At 40.6% G+C, this 19,603-nt stretch overlaps 2 protein-coding genes across 8 annotated transcripts in view; one reads left to right on the top strand and one right to left on the bottom strand.

The window, feature by feature from the left end:
• Positions 1-19,603, top strand: part of LOC134534884 (SH3 and multiple ankyrin repeat domains protein 1) — a 476,867-nt gene that overhangs the window by 401,842 nt on the left and 55,422 nt on the right. For 6 of the 7 annotated variants that reach the window (XM_063373548.1, XM_063373550.1, XM_063373547.1 and 3 more), the window contains one exon: positions 662-885. In XM_063373548.1, coding sequence (XP_063229618.1) covers positions 706-885 — 180 coding nt within the window. In that variant the 5' untranslated portion in view covers positions 662-705. Of the gene's footprint in view, positions 1-661; positions 886-11,971; positions 12,329-19,603 lie in introns of those variants that run through there. The other variant, XM_063373552.1, reaches the window with a different exon arrangement.
• Positions 3,661-10,378, bottom strand: LOC134535319 (uncharacterized). Its single transcript, XM_063374387.1, has 4 exons — positions 10,304-10,378; positions 8,183-8,318; positions 6,732-6,913; positions 3,661-3,963 (listed from the first exon to the last, which is right to left on the bottom strand). Exons 2-4 carry the CDS (start codon positions 8,271-8,273, stop codon positions 3,736-3,738), a joined length of 501 nt encoding a protein of 166 aa, XP_063230457.1. The 5' UTR covers positions 8,274-8,318; positions 10,304-10,378; the 3' UTR covers positions 3,661-3,735.

Raw genomic sequence — 19,603 nt, 5'->3', positions numbered from 1 at the left:
GTATACCGTTGTTAATTATAAGTTTTCAATTATATTACATTTTACTAATTGCTGATTTTTTTTAAACCTCAAAATAGTGTTTATTGGCAGTATTATTTCAGGGTAAAAGAAAGGAACGGCCTTCACCAAAACTCTTTTAAAAAATATATAAAAAAATTATACACTTAAAAATAAATTAGCTAAGTAAACGTAAATCGCAAATAGTAAAAAAAATAATGGCTACCTGAAAATTAAATGGCCGAAAGTATTAAAAATTTAATATATAAATTTATTTTATATATGTATTAAATTTTTAATTCCAAGACTAATTTTGAATAGGCTTGATTATATTATTTTAAAATTTTATTTTCAGCTTTTTAATACTTTCGGCCATTTTATTTTAAGGTAGGCATATATATTATTTTACTATTTGCGCTTTACATTTACTTAGCTAATTTATTTTTGAGTGTATACATTTTTTGTCACATATTTTTGATCTTTATATATATACTATATATGTATATATATTTATGTATTTAAGAAGGCAGACCAACTGAAGTATTTAAATTGTCCTTGGGGAAATAGCACAATGGCAGAATGGCATTAGAGAGCCGCGGAGTGCCGTCCAAATATGAGACACCTTGTAGCGTGTGCTGAGGCCCGGGGCTCGCTGTGGTTGCAGATGTGAAGCCCGGCGGCGTGGCAGGGGCCGGCAGTAGCGACGCCATGGAGGCGGAGCAGCACCACGGCGGCGGCGGCGGCGGCGGCGGCGGGGGCGGCGCGGACGAGGGCTACCTGCTGGTGCGCGTGCACGTGCCCGAGCTGAACGTGCAGAAGTGCCTGCAGTTCCCGCGCGACCAGCTCGTCTGGGACGTGAAGCAGCAGTGCCTCGCGGCGCTCCCCAAGGTGCGTGCTCGCCGGCCCCTCTCCCCCTCCTCCCTCCCCCTCTGCTTCTCCCACTCCATACCCTTCTGCTCCCCCACTCCATACCCTTCTGCTCCCCCACTCCCTCCCCTTCTGCTCCCCCCACTCCCTCCCCTTCTGCTCCCCCCACTCCCTCCACTCCGCTCCCCCCACTCCCTCCCCCTCTGATTCTCCCACTCCCTCCCCCTCTGATTCTCCCACTCCCTCCCCCTCTGCTTCTCCCACTCCCACCCCTTCTGCTTATCCCACTCCCTCCCCCTCTGCTTAACCCACTCCCTCCCCCTCTGCTTCTCCCACTCCCTCCCCCTCTGCTTCTCCCACTCCCTCCCCCTCTGCTTCTCCCACTCCCTCCCCCTCTGCTTCTCCCACTCCCTCCCCCTCTGCTTCTCCCACTCCCTCCCCCTCTGCTTCTCCCACTCCCTCCCCCTCTGCTTCTCCCACTCCCTCCCCCTCTGCTTCTCCCACTCCCTCCCCCTCTGCTTCTCCCACTCTCTCCCCCTCTGCTTCTCCCACTCCCTCCCCCTATGCTTCTCCCACTCCCTCCCCCTTTACTTCTCCCACTCCCTCCCCTTCTCCCTCCTCTACTTCCTCCCCCACTCCATCCCCATCCTCCTTCCCCCCTCTAACTTCCCACCTCCACAACGTCTGCTGTCTGTGACACCCTTCGCCCATAGGTCTCGGCAAATGCACTGCAGACCAATACCGGACAGCTCTTAAGGTCTTTTTTTTCCTGTGAGAAAACAGATAACTTTTTTTTTTACTTATTAAGTTACTTAATTTCCGAAGATCAAAGCTTGTTAATACCAAGGCAGTAATTCTTACCAAAGATTATATTATATTATCTCCGTTTTAAATTGGATGAAACGGAAGAGGCCCAAATTTGGCTGGTTACCTTTTAACACGAGACCATCCATTTATTTCTTGTTCCTCGCCTGTACGTTAATTTATCTTTGGTCCCCGGAGTCAACTTAGAGGGGGGGGGGATTCTAAGTTATTTTTTTTTAATTTTCTCTTAATTACTATTAATTAAGGGCTGTTTCTGCAAATTTAACACCAAACCGCTCTTGCATTTGTTGTTCTGCCACAAATATTTTTTCAGTGTTATGTAATGGGTGTAAAAAAGCGCGCAAGTGTTACAATGTGCCCAACTTTATGTAACAATTGTATTACACTTAATTAAAATCTCTTGAAAATATTTGTGACAGAACAACAAATGTGTTAATTATTAGACATATTCCTCAAATAATAGTAATGACGAGAAAATTGTTTGGTTTGGTGAAGGGGGGGGGGGAAATAAACACGGTGTGTGAGACCTCACCTTACTTTATACTCATATATGCACCTAAAATCATCTATAGCCATCTTTATATCCTTATTTAACTCATATATTTTGAAATATATACACACTCAAGTTCATATGGAGATGTGAGGTAAGTTAGTGACTAACGAGTGCTGGACAAATGCCAGGGCCAGGCAAGTAGGGTATTTACTGCTGTGTATACGTACTACATTTACCAAAACTCGTTTTTTACTCGATTTTTCTTTTATTATTTATTTTTTGACTTAATTTATGATTTTTCTCCATTCACACATTACATTTTACCTCCATATCCACCCATCACCCTCCTTTAGTTATTTCTGTCTCCCAAGCTCAACAAGCACCATAGAGGGTTTTTTTTTCTGTCATTGGAAATAAATTCAACAGTTATATGAAACACCAGCCTGGATTACCTCTATAAACGCTGTTAATACACTTGAGAATTAAAGCAAAGCTAAAATAAACTTAATGTTCTCTTTTTTTTTTAACTAGTAAATGAAACTGTCAGACAATTTGCACACGAGTGACTAAGTTTTTTATATTTTATTATATTTTTTTTTGTGTGTAAAATATTCCATTTCGACAAACAAATTTTCTAACTTCTGTGATATGGCTATTGATATTTTGAATCTAGAGTTTTAATAAATTTGCCGTTGGAAGAATTTCGAGGACACGTTTTCGTTATGAAACACGGCATGTGTAATGGAACGAGCTTAGCCGGCTTCAGTGGCGGATCCAGGATTTTGGTTTGGGAGGGGCTTGACCCAGCTGAGGCTAGGCTTTATCAAGGCAAACACTAAAACAATAGTGGACCCAGATGCTTTTGGAGGGGGCTTGAGCCCCTTAGCCCCCCCTCTGGATCCGCTACTGGCCGGCTGGGACATCCACGTCGTGTCCATTGCTATCTAACACAGGGTAAGCACAGCATCAAGTATAGCACGTGATGTGACACATCCCGAGCCCTGTTGTACGTCACAGATTTATCGCGAGCGTACACAGGGGGTAGAGGGGTTTCATGAGCACTAATATAGCAGGAAAGCCTTTTGCTGGTTACACTGTAGCGATACTAAACCTCAATGACGGACGAACAAAAAAAAAGATTAACATGCAAACACACAGAGAACAAGCGAAAATAGGCCGATGGTAAAAGTTATATGTATATATATGTGTGTGTATATATATCCCGTGGAAGATTTTAGTCAGAAAAAAATATTATTACACAAGACTGACACAGCGGACTAGATCTTCTCCCATCCTCAGGCACAAACAGGCTGAATTTTCTGTGCTGCCTATTGGTTTTTAACGTTTGATATCGGCCGAAATTGGCTTTTGTTTTCTGCGTGTTTGCGTGTTTACATATTCGTTATTGAGGTTCCTTAAGACTAACGGTGTAGCCGGTAACCGGCAGTTGCAGGCGTTGCGAAATGACCAGAGGCTGGTTGAAATGTCACACCACTGTTTATTACGACGGGGCCAAGCACAAGTGTCGGTGAGGAAGGAGGGTTGGGGGTTAGTCAGCGCTTGTCGCCGTCCTTGCCCTTGGCGACGACGGCGAGGTAGCAGAAGACGCCGCAGCGAGGCACCGGCTGGGCCGCCAGGAAGGCCCCGCCGTCGGGCGACCTGTCGTGCACCAGGGGCCGCTGCTCGCCTCGGGCCGAGTCCACGGCCTCCCACCACGGCCTGTCCTCCTCCTTCCCCGGCGCCTTCTGCTCCTTCTCCTCCCCGGAGCTGTCGTCGCTCGACTGCAAGCACGAGGAGGAGCTCGGACCCACTCCCTCTAATGGGCCGAGTCCACGGCCTCCCACCACGGCCTGTCCTCCTCCTTCCCCGGCGCCTCCTACTCCTTCTCCTCCCCGGAGCTGTCGTCGCTCGACTGCAAGCACGAGGAGGAGCTCGGACGCACTCCCTCGCGACCCCTCGTCGCTCGACTGCAAGCACGAGGGGGAGCTCGGACCCCACTCCCTCGAGACCCCTCGTCGCTCGACTGCAAGCACGAGGAGGAGCTTGGACCCCACTCCCTCGCGACCCCTCGTCGCTCGACTGCAAGCACGAGGAGGAGCTCGGACCCACTCCCTCTAATGGGCCGAGTCCACGGCCTCCCACCACGGCCTGTCCTCCTCCTTCCCCGGCGCCTCCTACTCCTTCTCCTCCCCGGAGCTCTCGTCGCTCGACTGCAAGCACGAGGAGGAGCTCGGACCCACTCCCTCTAATGGGCCGAGTCCACGGCCTCCCACCACGGCCTGTCCTCCTCCTTCCCCGGCGCCTCCTACTCCTTCTCCTCCCCGGAGCTCTCGTCGCTCGACTGCAAGCACGAGGAGGAGCTCGGACCCACTCCCTCGAGACCCCCTGCCCCCGCGACCAGCACGAGTCACGTTCTTTAAATTATTCAGGCATTGGGGAATTTTGATTTAATGAAGTTTTTGTTTTTTGGGGACATAACGCCATTGCAGTTTTGCACTTGTCACGGGAAACATTCCGAAAAAATAAAAAATAAAAATATGAAGATAAAAAAATCACAGAAAACAAGACTGAATATCAGCTCATGTCGGACAAACGAAACAAACGATGAAACTAAACAAGTATTATGTCGTCGTTGTGGTGTCCGACATCAGCTGATTCAGTCTTGTTTTCTGTGAATTTTTTATTTTCATATTTTGATTTTCGGAATTTTTACCATGAAAAACAGTGCAAAACTGCAATGACGTATGTCCAAAAAAACTGCATTAAATCGACACAAGTCACCTCTGTATACGGTGCTCGTGTGTCGCGCGCTGCCCGTATTCCGATCTGTGTGCATGCAATAAGCAGGGAACTTTAACATACACAGAGATTTTTCCATAAAACATAGTTTATCGACCCAGTTTCACAGTCACGATGGGACTTCCCAATTCCAGCGAATGGTCTTTAGTCCAACACAATAATTTTGCCGGATAAATCGAACGCCAGTACAGTTCTTGCGGGACTACCAGCTGTCATGAAAATGTGTAATAGTAAATGTAAACCTGCCACATCGTATTTTTTTTTTTTGCAAATGGAACAGAAATATACATGATAACTGTATCACTTAAAAAAAAAAGGTGTTCGCAGTACAATTGGGTTCGGATTCCTGACCCGGGCACATTCGTGCTTTGTTGTCCCAGTACCGCCAATAGTTAAGTTATTTGTAAACCGTTCCCTGAATAGCTCTCCGGTATTAATGGCGCACATTAAATGAGCATAATAAAACAAAAATAAAAGTCTAATTATGGAACATTCTATTATATTTTCCATGGTATGAAAAATTCATGCTTGAATGAAATATCAATTAAAACATAAAATTATGAGCCAATTTTCGTAAGAAATACTCAGTATTATTCCCCCCCCCCCAAAAAAAAACGTATTTTCATTTATGCAGAAATAACCATACCATACCCATGTGATGTACAAAGCTGCAATATTTTTCTTGTATTACAAACAATTTCATGGCAACTGGTTTCAAAAGGATTCTTTAAAAAAAAGTACAAAAATGAAGGAAACAGGAAACACTGAACTGAAATGAGAACTGACAGTAACGGTAAACTCTGGGCGAGCTGCAAACACTGGCAGCGCAGTGGTGCGACCTGGCGGCCGAGGCAACAGCCGGAATTCACCCGGCAGTGAATATGGACGCAGGCTGCTCGACTGGTGGCGAATCGCAGAACTCGCCAAACCGGGGAATGTCGGATATAGCGACCTTTAAACTGTGTGTTTGCAACGCGCACACAGTGATGCCCCAACTGAAATGAACTGAACTTTGGATCGGTGATTACACCTCGCACAGACTCGTTCTGGGTTGCTACAGCAATTATAAAATAAAAATTCTGTGCGCAACTTGTAGAGCTAATGGGCGGCATCTAATCGCACGTGTCTCTTCGCGGGCCACCGTGGCTCGACGCCCGGATCCGGGAGAGTCATGCCACGGGGCACGCGACTACTTTGCGACAGCAGTGCGGGTTTGCGGAGATCTCGAGGTGGACACGAGCCGAGCGAGGAAAATAACCGAGTGACGACTCGCCCGGGGCAGAGCTCGCGCCGAGTGTAAACGACTTCTTTTTCTACAGCGTAACATCTTTGGCTCACGTCGGAGCGATTTCGCGAACGGAACGGAAAAATGTGTGACCACGGTGATGCCATCTGTGGCATGTGGCGCGAACCAAAACTTCATACCGAGGGAAACTTCATAGTATTAGCGGTTTTACAATATGGGCAATAATTTTAATAAAATTTTCTTGTCGGAAGTCAGGTCCAAAACCAAAAAGGTTTTTAATTAATAAAAACAAAACTATATATTTTTTTAACAAATTGAAGCATGAGGGCCGCTAGAACGTAGGTACGACCCACACAATCAAGGTCTATCGCGGAAAAAAAAATCTGTTCGCCCACCAGACTGCATGCTAGCGGCCGCCTGTAAGGGAAGAGGCATCGCCCGGTTCGGGGAACAGGCAACGGGCCCCTGGACTAGAAGTTAAGGGCGGGGGGCGGAGCGACTGACCAGCTGGTGCAAGCAGGCCTCGAGCGGGCCCGACGGCGGCACCTCGGTGAAGGGGGGCCGCAGCGCCGCGTCGTTGAGGTTCCTCGCGAGGCGGTACATGAGCTCATTGCGCACCGCCATCTGCCGCCGGGAGCGGCGGTACCGCCGCAGCCTCTCCAGCCAGCGCCGCACCAGCTGCCGGTCTGCAGCCACACAGCCCAGGACTTTCGGAACCAGGTTTTTTTTATGTGAACACATCTTTAAAATTGCTTCCATAGTGGGATGCAATTAAAAAAAAACGAATGGTAATGTCACAATCGGTAAACCACGCTCTGCTATCATTTTGTTACAATAACAAAATCGGGGGATACTGTTTGGTGATGATTACACCACCAGATAGCTAAAGTATCAAAGAATTTGTTACACTAAGTGAGGACTGTGACGCATCGTCGCGCGGTGGAGGGGGAAGCACCGCCATTTTGAGGTCATTTTTGCTGTGTTTAGAAATTTCCATTTTATATAACATTTGACTCTGAGAAGCTACGACATTCGTTTGAGTTTCAGTCGTCAGCTCTCGTCAAAATCTATCGATTGCATATAAAAATTATTAGTGTAAGTTAGTTACAGTGAATATATATGGTGTTAAAATAAAAAAAATAATATTACCTGTTACGTACACGTATTCACGTACAACACACGGCCGTGTCCATGACACAGCCACCCCCCCCCCTTTTTTTTTTTAAATAATGATGCAGCATTCGGTGATTAAAAGTAGTAACAGTTAGATTTGAACGATCAAACAAAAGAAAAAAAAACATTTGAGTAACAATTATTTTATTTAAAAAAAAAGTATTTACTTTTATGCAAATTACTTTACTCTCAGCCTTACTCTAAATCTTTAACTTTGGAATAAGAAAAAATTAACACAAATAATTGTTTTAACATATGCAAATTCACGGAATTATCAACTTAAAATAACATTTCTTCTTTTCATAACAAACTCAAAAGAAAAATAATATCGTTATTCAAAGAGTTTGGGCGCAGTACTAGCATATTACAGTACTAGCACGCGCACAGAGAGAGAGAGACACACACACACACAGACACACTAAAAAATGATATTGTGACATTATAATCAATACGCCACTCCGTTAATACACAATTCCATAAATCTTGGACTAAGAATGTTCGTAAATATCCTTTTTTGTTTATGTTATTATGTTTAGGAAATTTATATGTTTTCCTGACATTTAAGACTTAATTTTTGAAGTTGGCATTTCTTAACAGTGGAGGGTTTTTAGTGTCCATATTCCGCCTATAGAATTAAGCCCCCTTGGCGCCAGTTGAAGGACGATACCGCGCTGGAAGCACCAGCGTGAGTCGCAGTTGCCAACACGAATGGCTCGCCCCTCGGCACGCCGGGGATTAGGAGTGGCGGGAGTTGAACAAGCTGTCAATGTCGCCTCGCTCACCCATGGCGGACTGGAGGTACGTCACCATGTGGTTGGCCAGGACCATGTTGTAGTTGAAGTCGTTATCCAGCTCTTGGGCGTCGGACGTCATGGTCCGCGGATCACTCTCTCTCAGCAGCCGACTGCACGGGCTGCCCTGAAATAAGGATGACGGGAGACTTCCATGATTTCGTTATCAGCGTTCAAGCACTGTACTGAGGCCTGCGTCGCATTGAAGTCGGGCGTGAGTTGTGAGGTGAGGTGACTCGCTGCGAGTTTCTCTGAAACGCAGAAATTAATACAACGGCGAGTGTTCGCACGGAGGGTGAAGTGACTATAACAGGAGCCCGATAATGAAGTGATACCTTAGCCAATTTTCTAACTCGGTTTTCTTGAAACTGAAAAGTGATATTTTATTAGTGTTAACCTTTACTTTTTGCATTACTTTAGTTTTTTTTTTGTATTTTAATTTTTTTTTTTCAAATTTTATATATTTTTTTTATATTTTGTTAATTTGTAGGAAATTCAGCTGGTTTTTATACAGTTTCAGTTGGTCTCTGACGAAATTTACCCTACTGCATCTATTGACTCCCTGATGAAACCAATGCAGTTCAGAAAACTGTGCACGGTAATAGTTCTTATATTTTGCATTAGAAAAATTATCCGTGGGTCTTGCTTTTCTTTAAATATCTTATTTTCGGAAAGTTTTCATGACATATGATTGTATATTGTATAATTTTTAAAATATACCTTCGTTAAATCATAGATCACTTATTAAAGGATTTTAAAAGACCTTAACAGTATTATTATATCAGCCAGTTAACTTCAGACAATCCATTAGATAATGTGGAATGTTTTAACCAATCAAAATGTTGAAATTGAAAATGTTAAAATATAGAAAATGGTTATGGCCTAAAAACGGTTGAAACAAAGATCTTATGCTCCTATCACTGATCCCCCTTACGCATTGCTACCACAGCTCTGGATAAATTTATCCACTTTTTTTAGTTAAGACAGCTAAATATTTTCCCATCATTTCTGAAATAAATACTGGTGAATTGTTCAGCCTAGTTTTTTGACAAAAAGAAGCACTTTACTATATTTAATTCAAATAATTTGTTTGCAACGACCGCTTGATGCATCACACGAATCTCCCAGGAAAGTTCTTTCTTTCGTGGGATAGACCATAGCTTAAGTAACAGGAACTTAAAACTGCGCCTGCTGAACTGTTTGCGACCTACGGCAAAGATGGATCCTGTCTCGTGTTAGAGGTATTGGGGAGAGGGTAAAGACTTATTTGCGTAGTCTGTGTACGTATGTACGTTACCTGTTATATTTCATGAATTGATCCGGTTGTTGAATAATTCATTATTAAAAAATGAATTTCAGCAAAATTAACACATACCGTACAACTTAATTGGCCTCTCCATAAAAATTGAAAGAGATCTGACTTTTTTTCAAATAAGCACTCGGAAAATTGTAGTTCCATAGTAAATATAACCCATGTGCTTGGTTTGCGTTTGAAAAGTTACGTTTTCGGCTTCACTTGAGAACTTAAAGAAGCTTTTATAACAGGCGTGTTTTAAATGTTTTAATACCATTTTTTTGGACATTCACCAATGCAATTTTGTCCTGTTTGTCATGGAAAAAACCCTCAAGAATGCAAAATAGGAAATGAAAACAAAAACATCTGTTTGACATCAGCTGATTTACGCTTTTTTTCTGTAATTGCAATCTTTAGTTTTCTAACACACACACACCTATATACACACATATAACTGAATTGGTTGTTTCAGTTTTAATGAGAGTGAAAGCTAACTAAAATGATTCAGATGCATCTGTAGTCTTGTTCGACAAAAAATAACACGCCTATGAAGGTAATAAGAAACGGAAAAAAATTATGAAGCGAAAAAAAAGTTACAAAAATGTTTTGTACATATAATGAGAAATGTAGAAACGAATGACCTGTGCAAATTAAAAAAGAAAGCCTATTTATTCAGTTCAACAACTCTTATACCGAGACTATGTTTTACTATGTGGCTATAGTCCCAGTTACTTTACTTTTATGTGTCATTTTAATATTAAATTTCGCAAATCTAAATAACATAATTCAAATTATTAACAGTAATAATGATTACTTACCGATTCAATTTGGAAAAAAAATACTGTTTTATGTGCAGTAGAATTTAATGTTTGTTTACTGGTTTGAATTTGTTTCATAGTAAACGAATGGAAGTAAAGAAAGCCCTCTTCATTTCTCTGTGACTTCTGGAAATGTTGCTATTAGCGCTCGGGCGGCTGTGTATTACGTTAATGACAATGAACGTAGTGGAGTAAGGGAAGATGTGTCATTAAGTGCTTAAGCCTCTTAAGTCACAGTTTTTTTATTAACACATTTTAGTAAACGGCGTGAAGCGGCGAAATTGTTCTTGTAACTAGGTTGTGTGTGAAAACCCTGTTATATACCCCGCTGGTTTTTTTTCCTCTCAATTTTGGTTAGATATACAATAAATTTGACACCAGTTGTTGATGGCGTGTTTTTGCGGGAAGGGTAGTTAGTATCTGTTCGCCACGGTACACTAACGAATCTTAACACGCGCGGAATTGTTTATTTTGGCGGCTTGAACTGATCTGTCGGGGGGGGGGGGGGGGGGGGGGGGGGGGGGGAGAACTCGAATAACTTACGAAATTCACGAACTTTCTTAGGAAATACAACCCGATAGCACACTAAGTGTTTTATTTGTTACCTGAGATGGTGATATATTAAGGAAAAATCTGGAATCCTTACACTATCGTAAAAAAAAAAAAAGAGTTTACATCACTTGTCTTATCAAGAAACATATTTTTAAAATATTCTCAACCAATTCCTATAACCCGTACATCGATGCTTGTGTGCTGAGTAGATTGGCTGTTAGTAAACGTAACTAATATCACAGTAGTGTAACCAATTGATTAGATAAAGGTTTATCTATTTAAGTAAAAATTTGCCTCACCATATACTGGACGAAACATAAGCAAATGTATAGTTTATTTTTTCCCCGTAATTCTTATTCCTATGTATAATTACTCGTTATTTCATAATGATACCTGTATGTCGTGAATTATTTATTAATTTCGTAATCTTACTGAAAAACGCAAGATTCAGCAATATGAAAACTACAGATAAATTATATGCTAACGTATAAAATATTGTTATAAAAAATAGCCAGTCATGGGGACTTTCAACAGAAGTGAAAACTTAAAACTCAAGTTTTTAAATGCAAACCCATTAGTTTTGCCCCTACCAAAAATCGCTCAACGCGGTTAAAGAAGTTTTCACTTCAAAAAGAACTTAAATCCACAAATCAACATTACCTCTCATAAACCAATAACCTGACATTTGAAGAAATTCACTACTTAAATAAATAAACATAAAGAAAAACATAACCTCACCTACTAAAAAATAGCCAATACTCGCAATATATACCTACCACACAATAACGTTAAAATTTCCTTGGAAAATAAAATAAAATACTTATAACCTTAAAAAATAGAATAAATTAAGTTTTATCCTTGAAATATAAAAAATAATGACAATTATTACGTATTAATTGAATATACTAAACACAGCGACACAACAGCGAAGAGCAGCTGACTGTATCTTTCTCGCTCGGGCACACTCGGCGGTCACGAGTTCACCCGATCAAGCCTTTCACCTCAGAGCGTGACGGATCAGCCTAACTTACTACCTACGAAAAAATGTTTGTGCGGTGCGCCAAAAGAAGTTTTCACTTCAAAAACCTTGTATTATGATTTTTTTTTTTGCATTGATGAACATGACGGTTGTATTTTTTATTTGATTTCTTATTCGTGGAAATTAATATTGTATCCAAAAGAAAATGTGGCGAATGTGAATCCAGAATCATTGTAAATATCAAGCCCTTTTAGCCATCACATATGCCCCGAAACTTTTGTTATTTTTGTTTACTCTTTTCCACGCCTTCGACGATTAACTTGTGGGATTCCAGAAACTGTGTCTACGTGAAACTGAGATGTACACTGCTGAATTGAGCATTGGTAGAGTGCTTACCTTGTTTTGATTTTGTTAGTGTTTTAATTTGGTGTGTGTTCTAATCTCAATTTTTGTGTTCTTGGTTCGGGCTGTTTCAGGTAGCGACATGGTTTCGGGTAGGTACACAAAAAAAACATTGTATGTTTGCCCCTCAGCTGTTTGTTTTTTGCTTGTGATAAAATTTTTACCCCTATTTCTGGATGTCTTAGAGCATGTTTTCGCTGCTGCTAGGCATGATTGAGCGAAGTGAAGTACCTGTTAAATCTGGCTAATGAATGTGTAGCATGATCTGGTACGAACTATAAAATAGTCTGTAGTTTCACGTGTTATTTCTGTGACTGGCATATTCGGTATGCGATGTCAGAAATGTTTCTTGCCCGCTTTAGCTCTTGCTGCTATGCGCCGTTTGGGCAAAATGGCTATAGCATACTTTATTTTTGCATTCAAAACGTATGTTCCAGCGTGTAAATCTCAAAATCTACTGATATTTGTACATAATAAAATAGTTGCATGACTTTGCGGGATGGTTTGCGTATTACCGTCGCTAATTTATGATACCTTTAGTTTATAAAAAAAATTACAGAAATGCATATTTAATGGCACATAGTTACCTTAGTTTGATTAAATTTCCAATACATGGAATACATTATTGAAAGAAAACATCTTATTCGGTATTGTGCTTGCTTTGAACATTCCTGGCTAAATGTTAAGGTAACGGTTTTCAGAGCGTGTGTTGGGGTAATATATATAACTTAAAATTTTTGCGGCATTTTTAACGGGATAGCTGTCTCTAAAAAATAATAGTTTTTCACTCAGCCAGTCAGGATTATTGGCGTTTGATTGATAACATTGTCTCGTCAAAAATTAGGTTAAGACCTTCGTCAGTTTACGTTGCACACTTTTCGTTGGATTTGGTACATGAAATTTCCCGATTTACATGTTTTTTTTTTCTTCTAACCTTTAGGATAAGGGCATTTAAAAAATCTGCTTCAAAGTATTACGATTTGTTAGTAAATGTAAAAACCGTGTAACATAGATACGCATAAATTTATCACAAATCATGTGTTCTTCGTGTAAAATAGACGTATGATAGTTATGTTGGTGCTTTTGAAATAGTGCTAGTAGGATATAAACAGGTCATATGTTGTTTTTACTTCTAGGTGGACTTTCCCTGTGATGTAGAGGAAGTAAATTGTATGTATTTTAGTGATTAGCGTAGGTATATTTTTTATGTTAGCTGATGTGAAAGGTTGGGTAGGTAGTACTAGTAGTATATGGAATTAAGTTTAAACCAAATCTTATATATCAGAAAATAATCTTTGTTTACTTGGTATTTAGTTATTTATCGAATATTGGCTTTGGTAAATATAGGCCGTTTACATTCCTCAGTTGTTACATGTGACTATTATAACTGTATTCGACCGCAATCTTTTTTCTCCCCTAAGAAATAACACACACTCAGTCGTTGTCAGAAAATAATCCTATTTTTTCAATTTTTAACGGAATTTAGTAGAATCAGTATTTACAGTTATTATTGGATTTTCTCAAAAACGTTTTTTTTTTTAAATTAGAAACAAAAATAAATCAAGCAGAGAAAACTTTAAAAGAGCCCATCAATTTTTTTTGTGTACATATGATTTTATTACCTTAAATATATTTATTTATGAGCAATTTTTTTAAGATACTAGACTCATCCAATTAAAGATCAACTACAACATTAGTTTCTTTGTGAAGACTGAAGTCAAACCTTTTCTTGTTTCTTATTATCAGAAACTCTGAAAAGCGAAATTTAATCTTTAAGTATTCTTTGAAAGAGATAATTATGCAATTAAAATTTTCAAATTGTGGTCTGGCTCAAAAACCACCCCTAACAGTGGGTAAATTTCATACATGTGTTGGTTATTCTTCACAATTTATGGCAGTTGTAATTTCTGTTGGTTTAGTTGTACATTATTAACTGTAGGTATACAAGTATTATTTTAGAAAATTATAGGGCATGTTTTAATTAGAAATCTAGGTTTTTGGTGGCGTATCCCCTTCTCGAATCCCCTCCAGAAATATGTCTGGGTTCGCGAATGCTTTGTGAGGCAACCAGAGCTGCTTGGCTGCATGGCAGCAGAGTGGCCTTCCTGCAGCATCATCGTCATTCCTCCCTTCAGCCGCCTCTTCTCTCTCTTCTCCCATTCTCCCATTCTCCTCTTCTCCTCTTCGCCGCGGAGGGCAGAGCGGAAGGGGCAACGCCCTCCGCCCCCCACCGGCACACCGCGCGACCAAAGGTTTGATCGCGCGATCCTACCTTTTTGGATCACGTTGTGCCACCTTCAGGTGAGATTTTACGGCACGTTTAAAATTTTTCATTAAGTTTTAACTTTATTAATTTGTAAAAAAAAATTTTAATTGGGATGTTTAATTTGAGGTACTTCATCTTTATTATATTTTAATTGTTTATTTATGGGGCTGAACTTCACTAGAGCATCTGCGCTAGGCGTCGGTAGCTTTGTTTCTTGTTTTTTCAGTGCGCCGCGGTCATACTTCTGCCTTGGCACCCCCCCCCCCCCCTCCCCCTGGACCGACGCCGCGCCACCTTCCCGCCTTAATACCCGCCACCGCAGTGTGCATTTTCCCGCGCTTCCTCTTACCCGTGATTCTGCAGCGTCAATTTATTTCTCCGCTCGAGTTTTTAACATCTTTCGCTTTCCGTATACGGCATTTGGTGGGAGTAATTTCGTGACTTGAACGGAAATGTTTAACCTCGTTGCTGACTTCTATGGCATAAAGCCGAAGTGAAATTTATAGTATTAACTTTTTAGTTAATTTTAACAAGGTGAGCAGTATTTTAGTAAAATTCATTCTCGAAAATCAGGTCCAGACCGGTGTTTAGTTTTTTTTTTTCTTTGCTTTTCAAGTATTTTTCGCTTCTATCAGAGCAGTTTCATTATAATAGTTCACCGCCATTTCGCTCTGCAAAATTGAATGATTCTATAGTCGACGGAGCTGTTCCGGCAGCGAACTACGTTTGATTCGCGTAAAGAAATGTAGTCGAATACACCATTTTTCGTACATTTATCAGTCTCGCGCATTATTTTTAAAGAATTTTACGTTAAATTTCGTGTCCGAGTTTTGTGGGAGAGACTCGCTCACGTTTTTTTCTACCGACTGTCTCTCTCTCACTCTCACTCTCTCCCTCTCTCTCCCTCTCCCCTATCCCTCCCTCTCCCTCTCCCCTCTCCCTCCCCCTCTACCTCTCCCCTCTCCCTCCCCCTCTCCCTTTCCCTCATCCCCCTCTCCCCCTCCCCCTCATCCCTCCCTCCCCCTCTCCCCTTCCCCCCTCTCCCCCTCCTCCTCCCTCTCCCCCATCCCTTCTGTATTAAAAACTGCAGATTTTAAACTGCTTTACGTTCTGGACTACTTTCACCCTCCAGCGGAAGGATTCGTCCGTGAACCCGCGCTCTGAATCCCGTCGAGACGCCAGAACTGTCTCTCATTACGCCGAGGCCTGTGACCTCTCTGTTTATAATGGGTGTTTCGTGCTTTCGGTGATTAATGGAACACTTTGCGTGAACACAGTATCGTCATTTAGCGTCGGGAATCTTCCCCAAAAGACTTTTATCATTCAACTTACGTAGTTTCACTGGTTCCTTGTGATCTAATGGGTTCGTGAGTAAGGGCTAACGGATTACCAGTTCAATAATACCATCTGTAATTTCCCGTGTTCCTCTCCAAATGATGTTATACCTTCATCGACTTCAATTAAAGCCCCGAATAAAAGGAAAAAAAAAAAAATTCTAGACGTTTTGTTATTTCTTAAAACATGATAATGTTAATTAAATCTTTCCACAAGTAGTTTCAAAAGGAAACTAATTAATTATAAGGTAGGATTGTAAACGCCCTCTCAACCTCTGGTTTTATGCTAGAGGTGTTTTATTTATTTCCAGTATGCCTTTTAAGTGTTGTATTAAATAATAAGTAAGTAATATTAGTAAAGGACGTTACAACGTCCCCAGACGAGTGCCCATGTACCAGTTGGCTAAAGACTCAGTCACACTGTCAAATTTTCGTCTCCAACTGTATTTGACAGTAGATTTGTTGGTAATATATTGGCAGAAAATTAACTTCCAATTTTATCAATCAAATAAAGTTTGGTCATATAACCTCAAATATGTTTTGATTCATGTCACACTATCACAGTTTATTTTTGGACTGAGCTGTCTTGATCTCGGTTTTAATCGCATTTAAAAATTTTACTAACGCGTCACAGTGCTGGATGGAGATTTTTAACTTATGATTTTTGTGCATATTTTAACTTTTTAAAACCTCTATAAATGTAATTCACATTAATACGTGTTACATAATAAAAATAATGTATTTTTTTTTTCAAGTTACAGACATCATTTGCTTTTTACATACAAAATTATTTTGAATTCTACATTTATCTTAGTATTAATTTAATTATTTAACCTGATTAACCTTTTTAACGCCCATGTGTTACACGCAATTTTAAAGATCGTTGAGACGGAAACCGACGCCATTACCGTTTTCGCTGTGCACCATTCTGATTGGCTGATTCCGTCCAACATCCAACATATTTTATAACCAGTCCTATTTGTAAAATATTTGATGGAAACTAATTCATACAACCTGTCAAACAAAAATGGCTGCTCTAGTGTTGTTTTTGGTGATTTTCATGATCCTCCAAAATTATTTTCCGTAGCATATTGGAAGGTTTTGGAAACGAAAATTTGACAGTGTGACAGGGCCTTAAAAATTACCAACTAGGAATACTTTATTTTATTCCGTTTATCTGTTTAAATCCTATTTCAGTGCGCCATGGTGGGACCGAGTTGGGGTCAAAGCGTAAATACATAAAACTTAAAACTAGCTTTAAAAATGTTGAGTTTAAGCTTACTGTGATGCAGCAGCTATACAGATATCGCATTATGTTAGAAAATTTTAACGTTCGTAATAAAAATATATATATAAGATGAAAAACAAACATTTGGAGACTTTTTTGAATACTTCTTGAAATGGGGAAGATTGGTTTTAAAACATTTTTTCGGACAAAGCCATTGGTGGCTTGTTTTCTGTGAGTTTGACTATTCATATTTTTTGCCCGTTCGCGAGATTTCTCTTCGCCTTATAGTTTAAACCAGCAATGACGTATTCCCGCAAAAAAAACTTTTGAATCCATCTTGAGATTATTTTGTACAATGGCGATCGTATTATTTCAAAAGGGCAAAAAAAAAAAATAATAACTGCCACATCTCAAACTTGATCGTGAACTAAATCTCACAGCATTTTTCTTCCGCCCCTGTTTTCGTTTGGTATTTTTGGCGAATGAAAATAAAAAGCTTGATAAGTAGTTGAACGGTGATAAGAAGCTGCTACATTTTATTTCGGAGTAGGTACACGTGACGACAGAGTGAAAACGCCCGTTCGCGTAAGGAACATTTGTCTCTCAATCCATCAGGACTTGTTGAAGAGGACGAGGAAGGAGTTTCGATGGAGGGTCCGGGGGGGTTAAAGTCGATTTTCACAGACTCGCTAAGGGATCAAACGGCCGTATCGGGTTGCAGCACAGATCACCGGCTCAGCTCCGGGACAGCAGAGAGAGATAGAGAGAGTAACTGGTGCTTGGCTTCGCGAGCAGCGAGTGACTTGGAAACACGCTTTGTCGTTTGTTGGGCCTGAAAGTTCCACACGAAGCGCAGGTGGTCTGCGTATATACAGGTTGATGCAAACTTCAGCTGCAATTTTCACCACGAAAAAAAAAAATTGAAACATCAGCCTACATATGTTACGACTTGTGGCCTAAACTGCGTCCAGAGGGCCCATAAGTTTGAGCTGAACAAGAGTTTTTTTTTTGTATTGAAAATAATAAAGATAGTATTTTAAGATGGAACACTAAGTGTCTGGATGATGTTTTAACTAAACCATGTTTTACAACCACCACAAAACTTGCTGCTATCGTGAAATAATTTAGGGCAACTACACGTCAGAAGGTGTCATCCCCACTTGTTTCAATGAAATAATTTTACTACAGCTGCAAAAAGTTCTGCGGTGGTTGTAAAGCGTTATTCACGAACTAAAAATCATCCAGACGCCTAAATTATTTTTGTCGGTCGAATTCGTACTCGCTCTGTAGGCACGGAGTCTGTGCAAGTTCGAGTGTTTTCGTGGTGCCGGTAGTGATAATTTTTTTTGTCGGTAATTAAATATACTTAATGTGCTCGAGTCGAGGTGGTAGGCAGCATGCCAAATGTATACGAGTTTGCCCTCTTCTCTCTCTTTTTATATATGTAAAATTCGCGGGTTCAATGACCTGTAGGATGAACTCCATTGTTCTGCGTACACTCGGTCAAATGTCACCCACTCATTGGCTGCTGTCTTGTGAGACATCCCAACGTAGCAGCATGTGATTCGATACAGCTTTGTTTGGGTGTTTCTCATTGGCCCAGAGTCATCCAGGTGAGTGGTGAGTCAATAGCAGAGGTAGCACAGAGGTATAGATATATAGCTATTTGAATTTTAGCCTATCGCGAAATGAATCCGCGAATATTTCCGGTCTCTATATATATATATATACCCTCCCCTCCTGACAATACTAAGTGCCCTTCTTAATAAATTGTGCTAGCCCGCTTGTTGATTGCTAAAAAAAAAAAAAATAATGGACTTGATGTACCAGGAGGCATCAGGAAGTTTTTGTACCTGCTTCCGGACTTGTTTAGGTGGAATTCACTAAATTGGCATGTAAGCCGTCTCCCGTTAAATCTGCCAAGACTCTGGAGCGTGGGTCGTAAACGTCGTGAAGGTCAAACGCAAAGCATGTTTTTTTTTTATCTTGTTTATCGCCTGCGATTGGTGAAAACTTTCTCGTGTATTCGGGAAGATTCTTGGATGTTTTGGTTTTAATTGATAATCCCAGCCATCACAACAATCGTAAACGTAAAGACTTATTGAAAATCAGAAAATCCACATTGAACTTGAATAATTTTTATTGATATTTAAAACATTTGTGAAATGAGCCCATATTTATTTTCAAAGCAACGATAAAATTCACACTCTTATCTTTATAAAATGGGTATAGATAGAGACTGGAAAAATTCGCGCTTTCGATGACCTCTAGGATAGACTCCACAACCCTCTACATACTCAGGCAAATGCCACTTGCTAATTGGCTATTGACTCGTGACACTTGTCAACTGGGACGCTTGCGATTCGATGCCTTTTTTGGTTGAAGGTTTCCCATTGGCCAAATGTCCTTCAGATAAAATTGTAAGCCAATCACGGAAGCAATATAAATGTACAGTTGTTTGGATTCTAGCACATCGTGAAATGAATCCGCGAATTTTTCCGGTCTCTATGTATAGATAGTGTATTCGTAGAGACCTGCA

The sequence above is a fragment of the Bacillus rossius genome, chromosome 8 (genome assembly GCF_032445375.1).
Source record: "Bacillus rossius redtenbacheri isolate Brsri chromosome 8, Brsri_v3, whole genome shotgun sequence".
NCBI lineage: Eukaryota > Metazoa > Arthropoda > Insecta > Phasmatodea > Bacillidae > Bacillus > Bacillus rossius.
The sequence above is the reverse complement of the archived record's forward strand: the minus strand, read 5'-3'. Positions and strand labels throughout refer to the sequence as shown.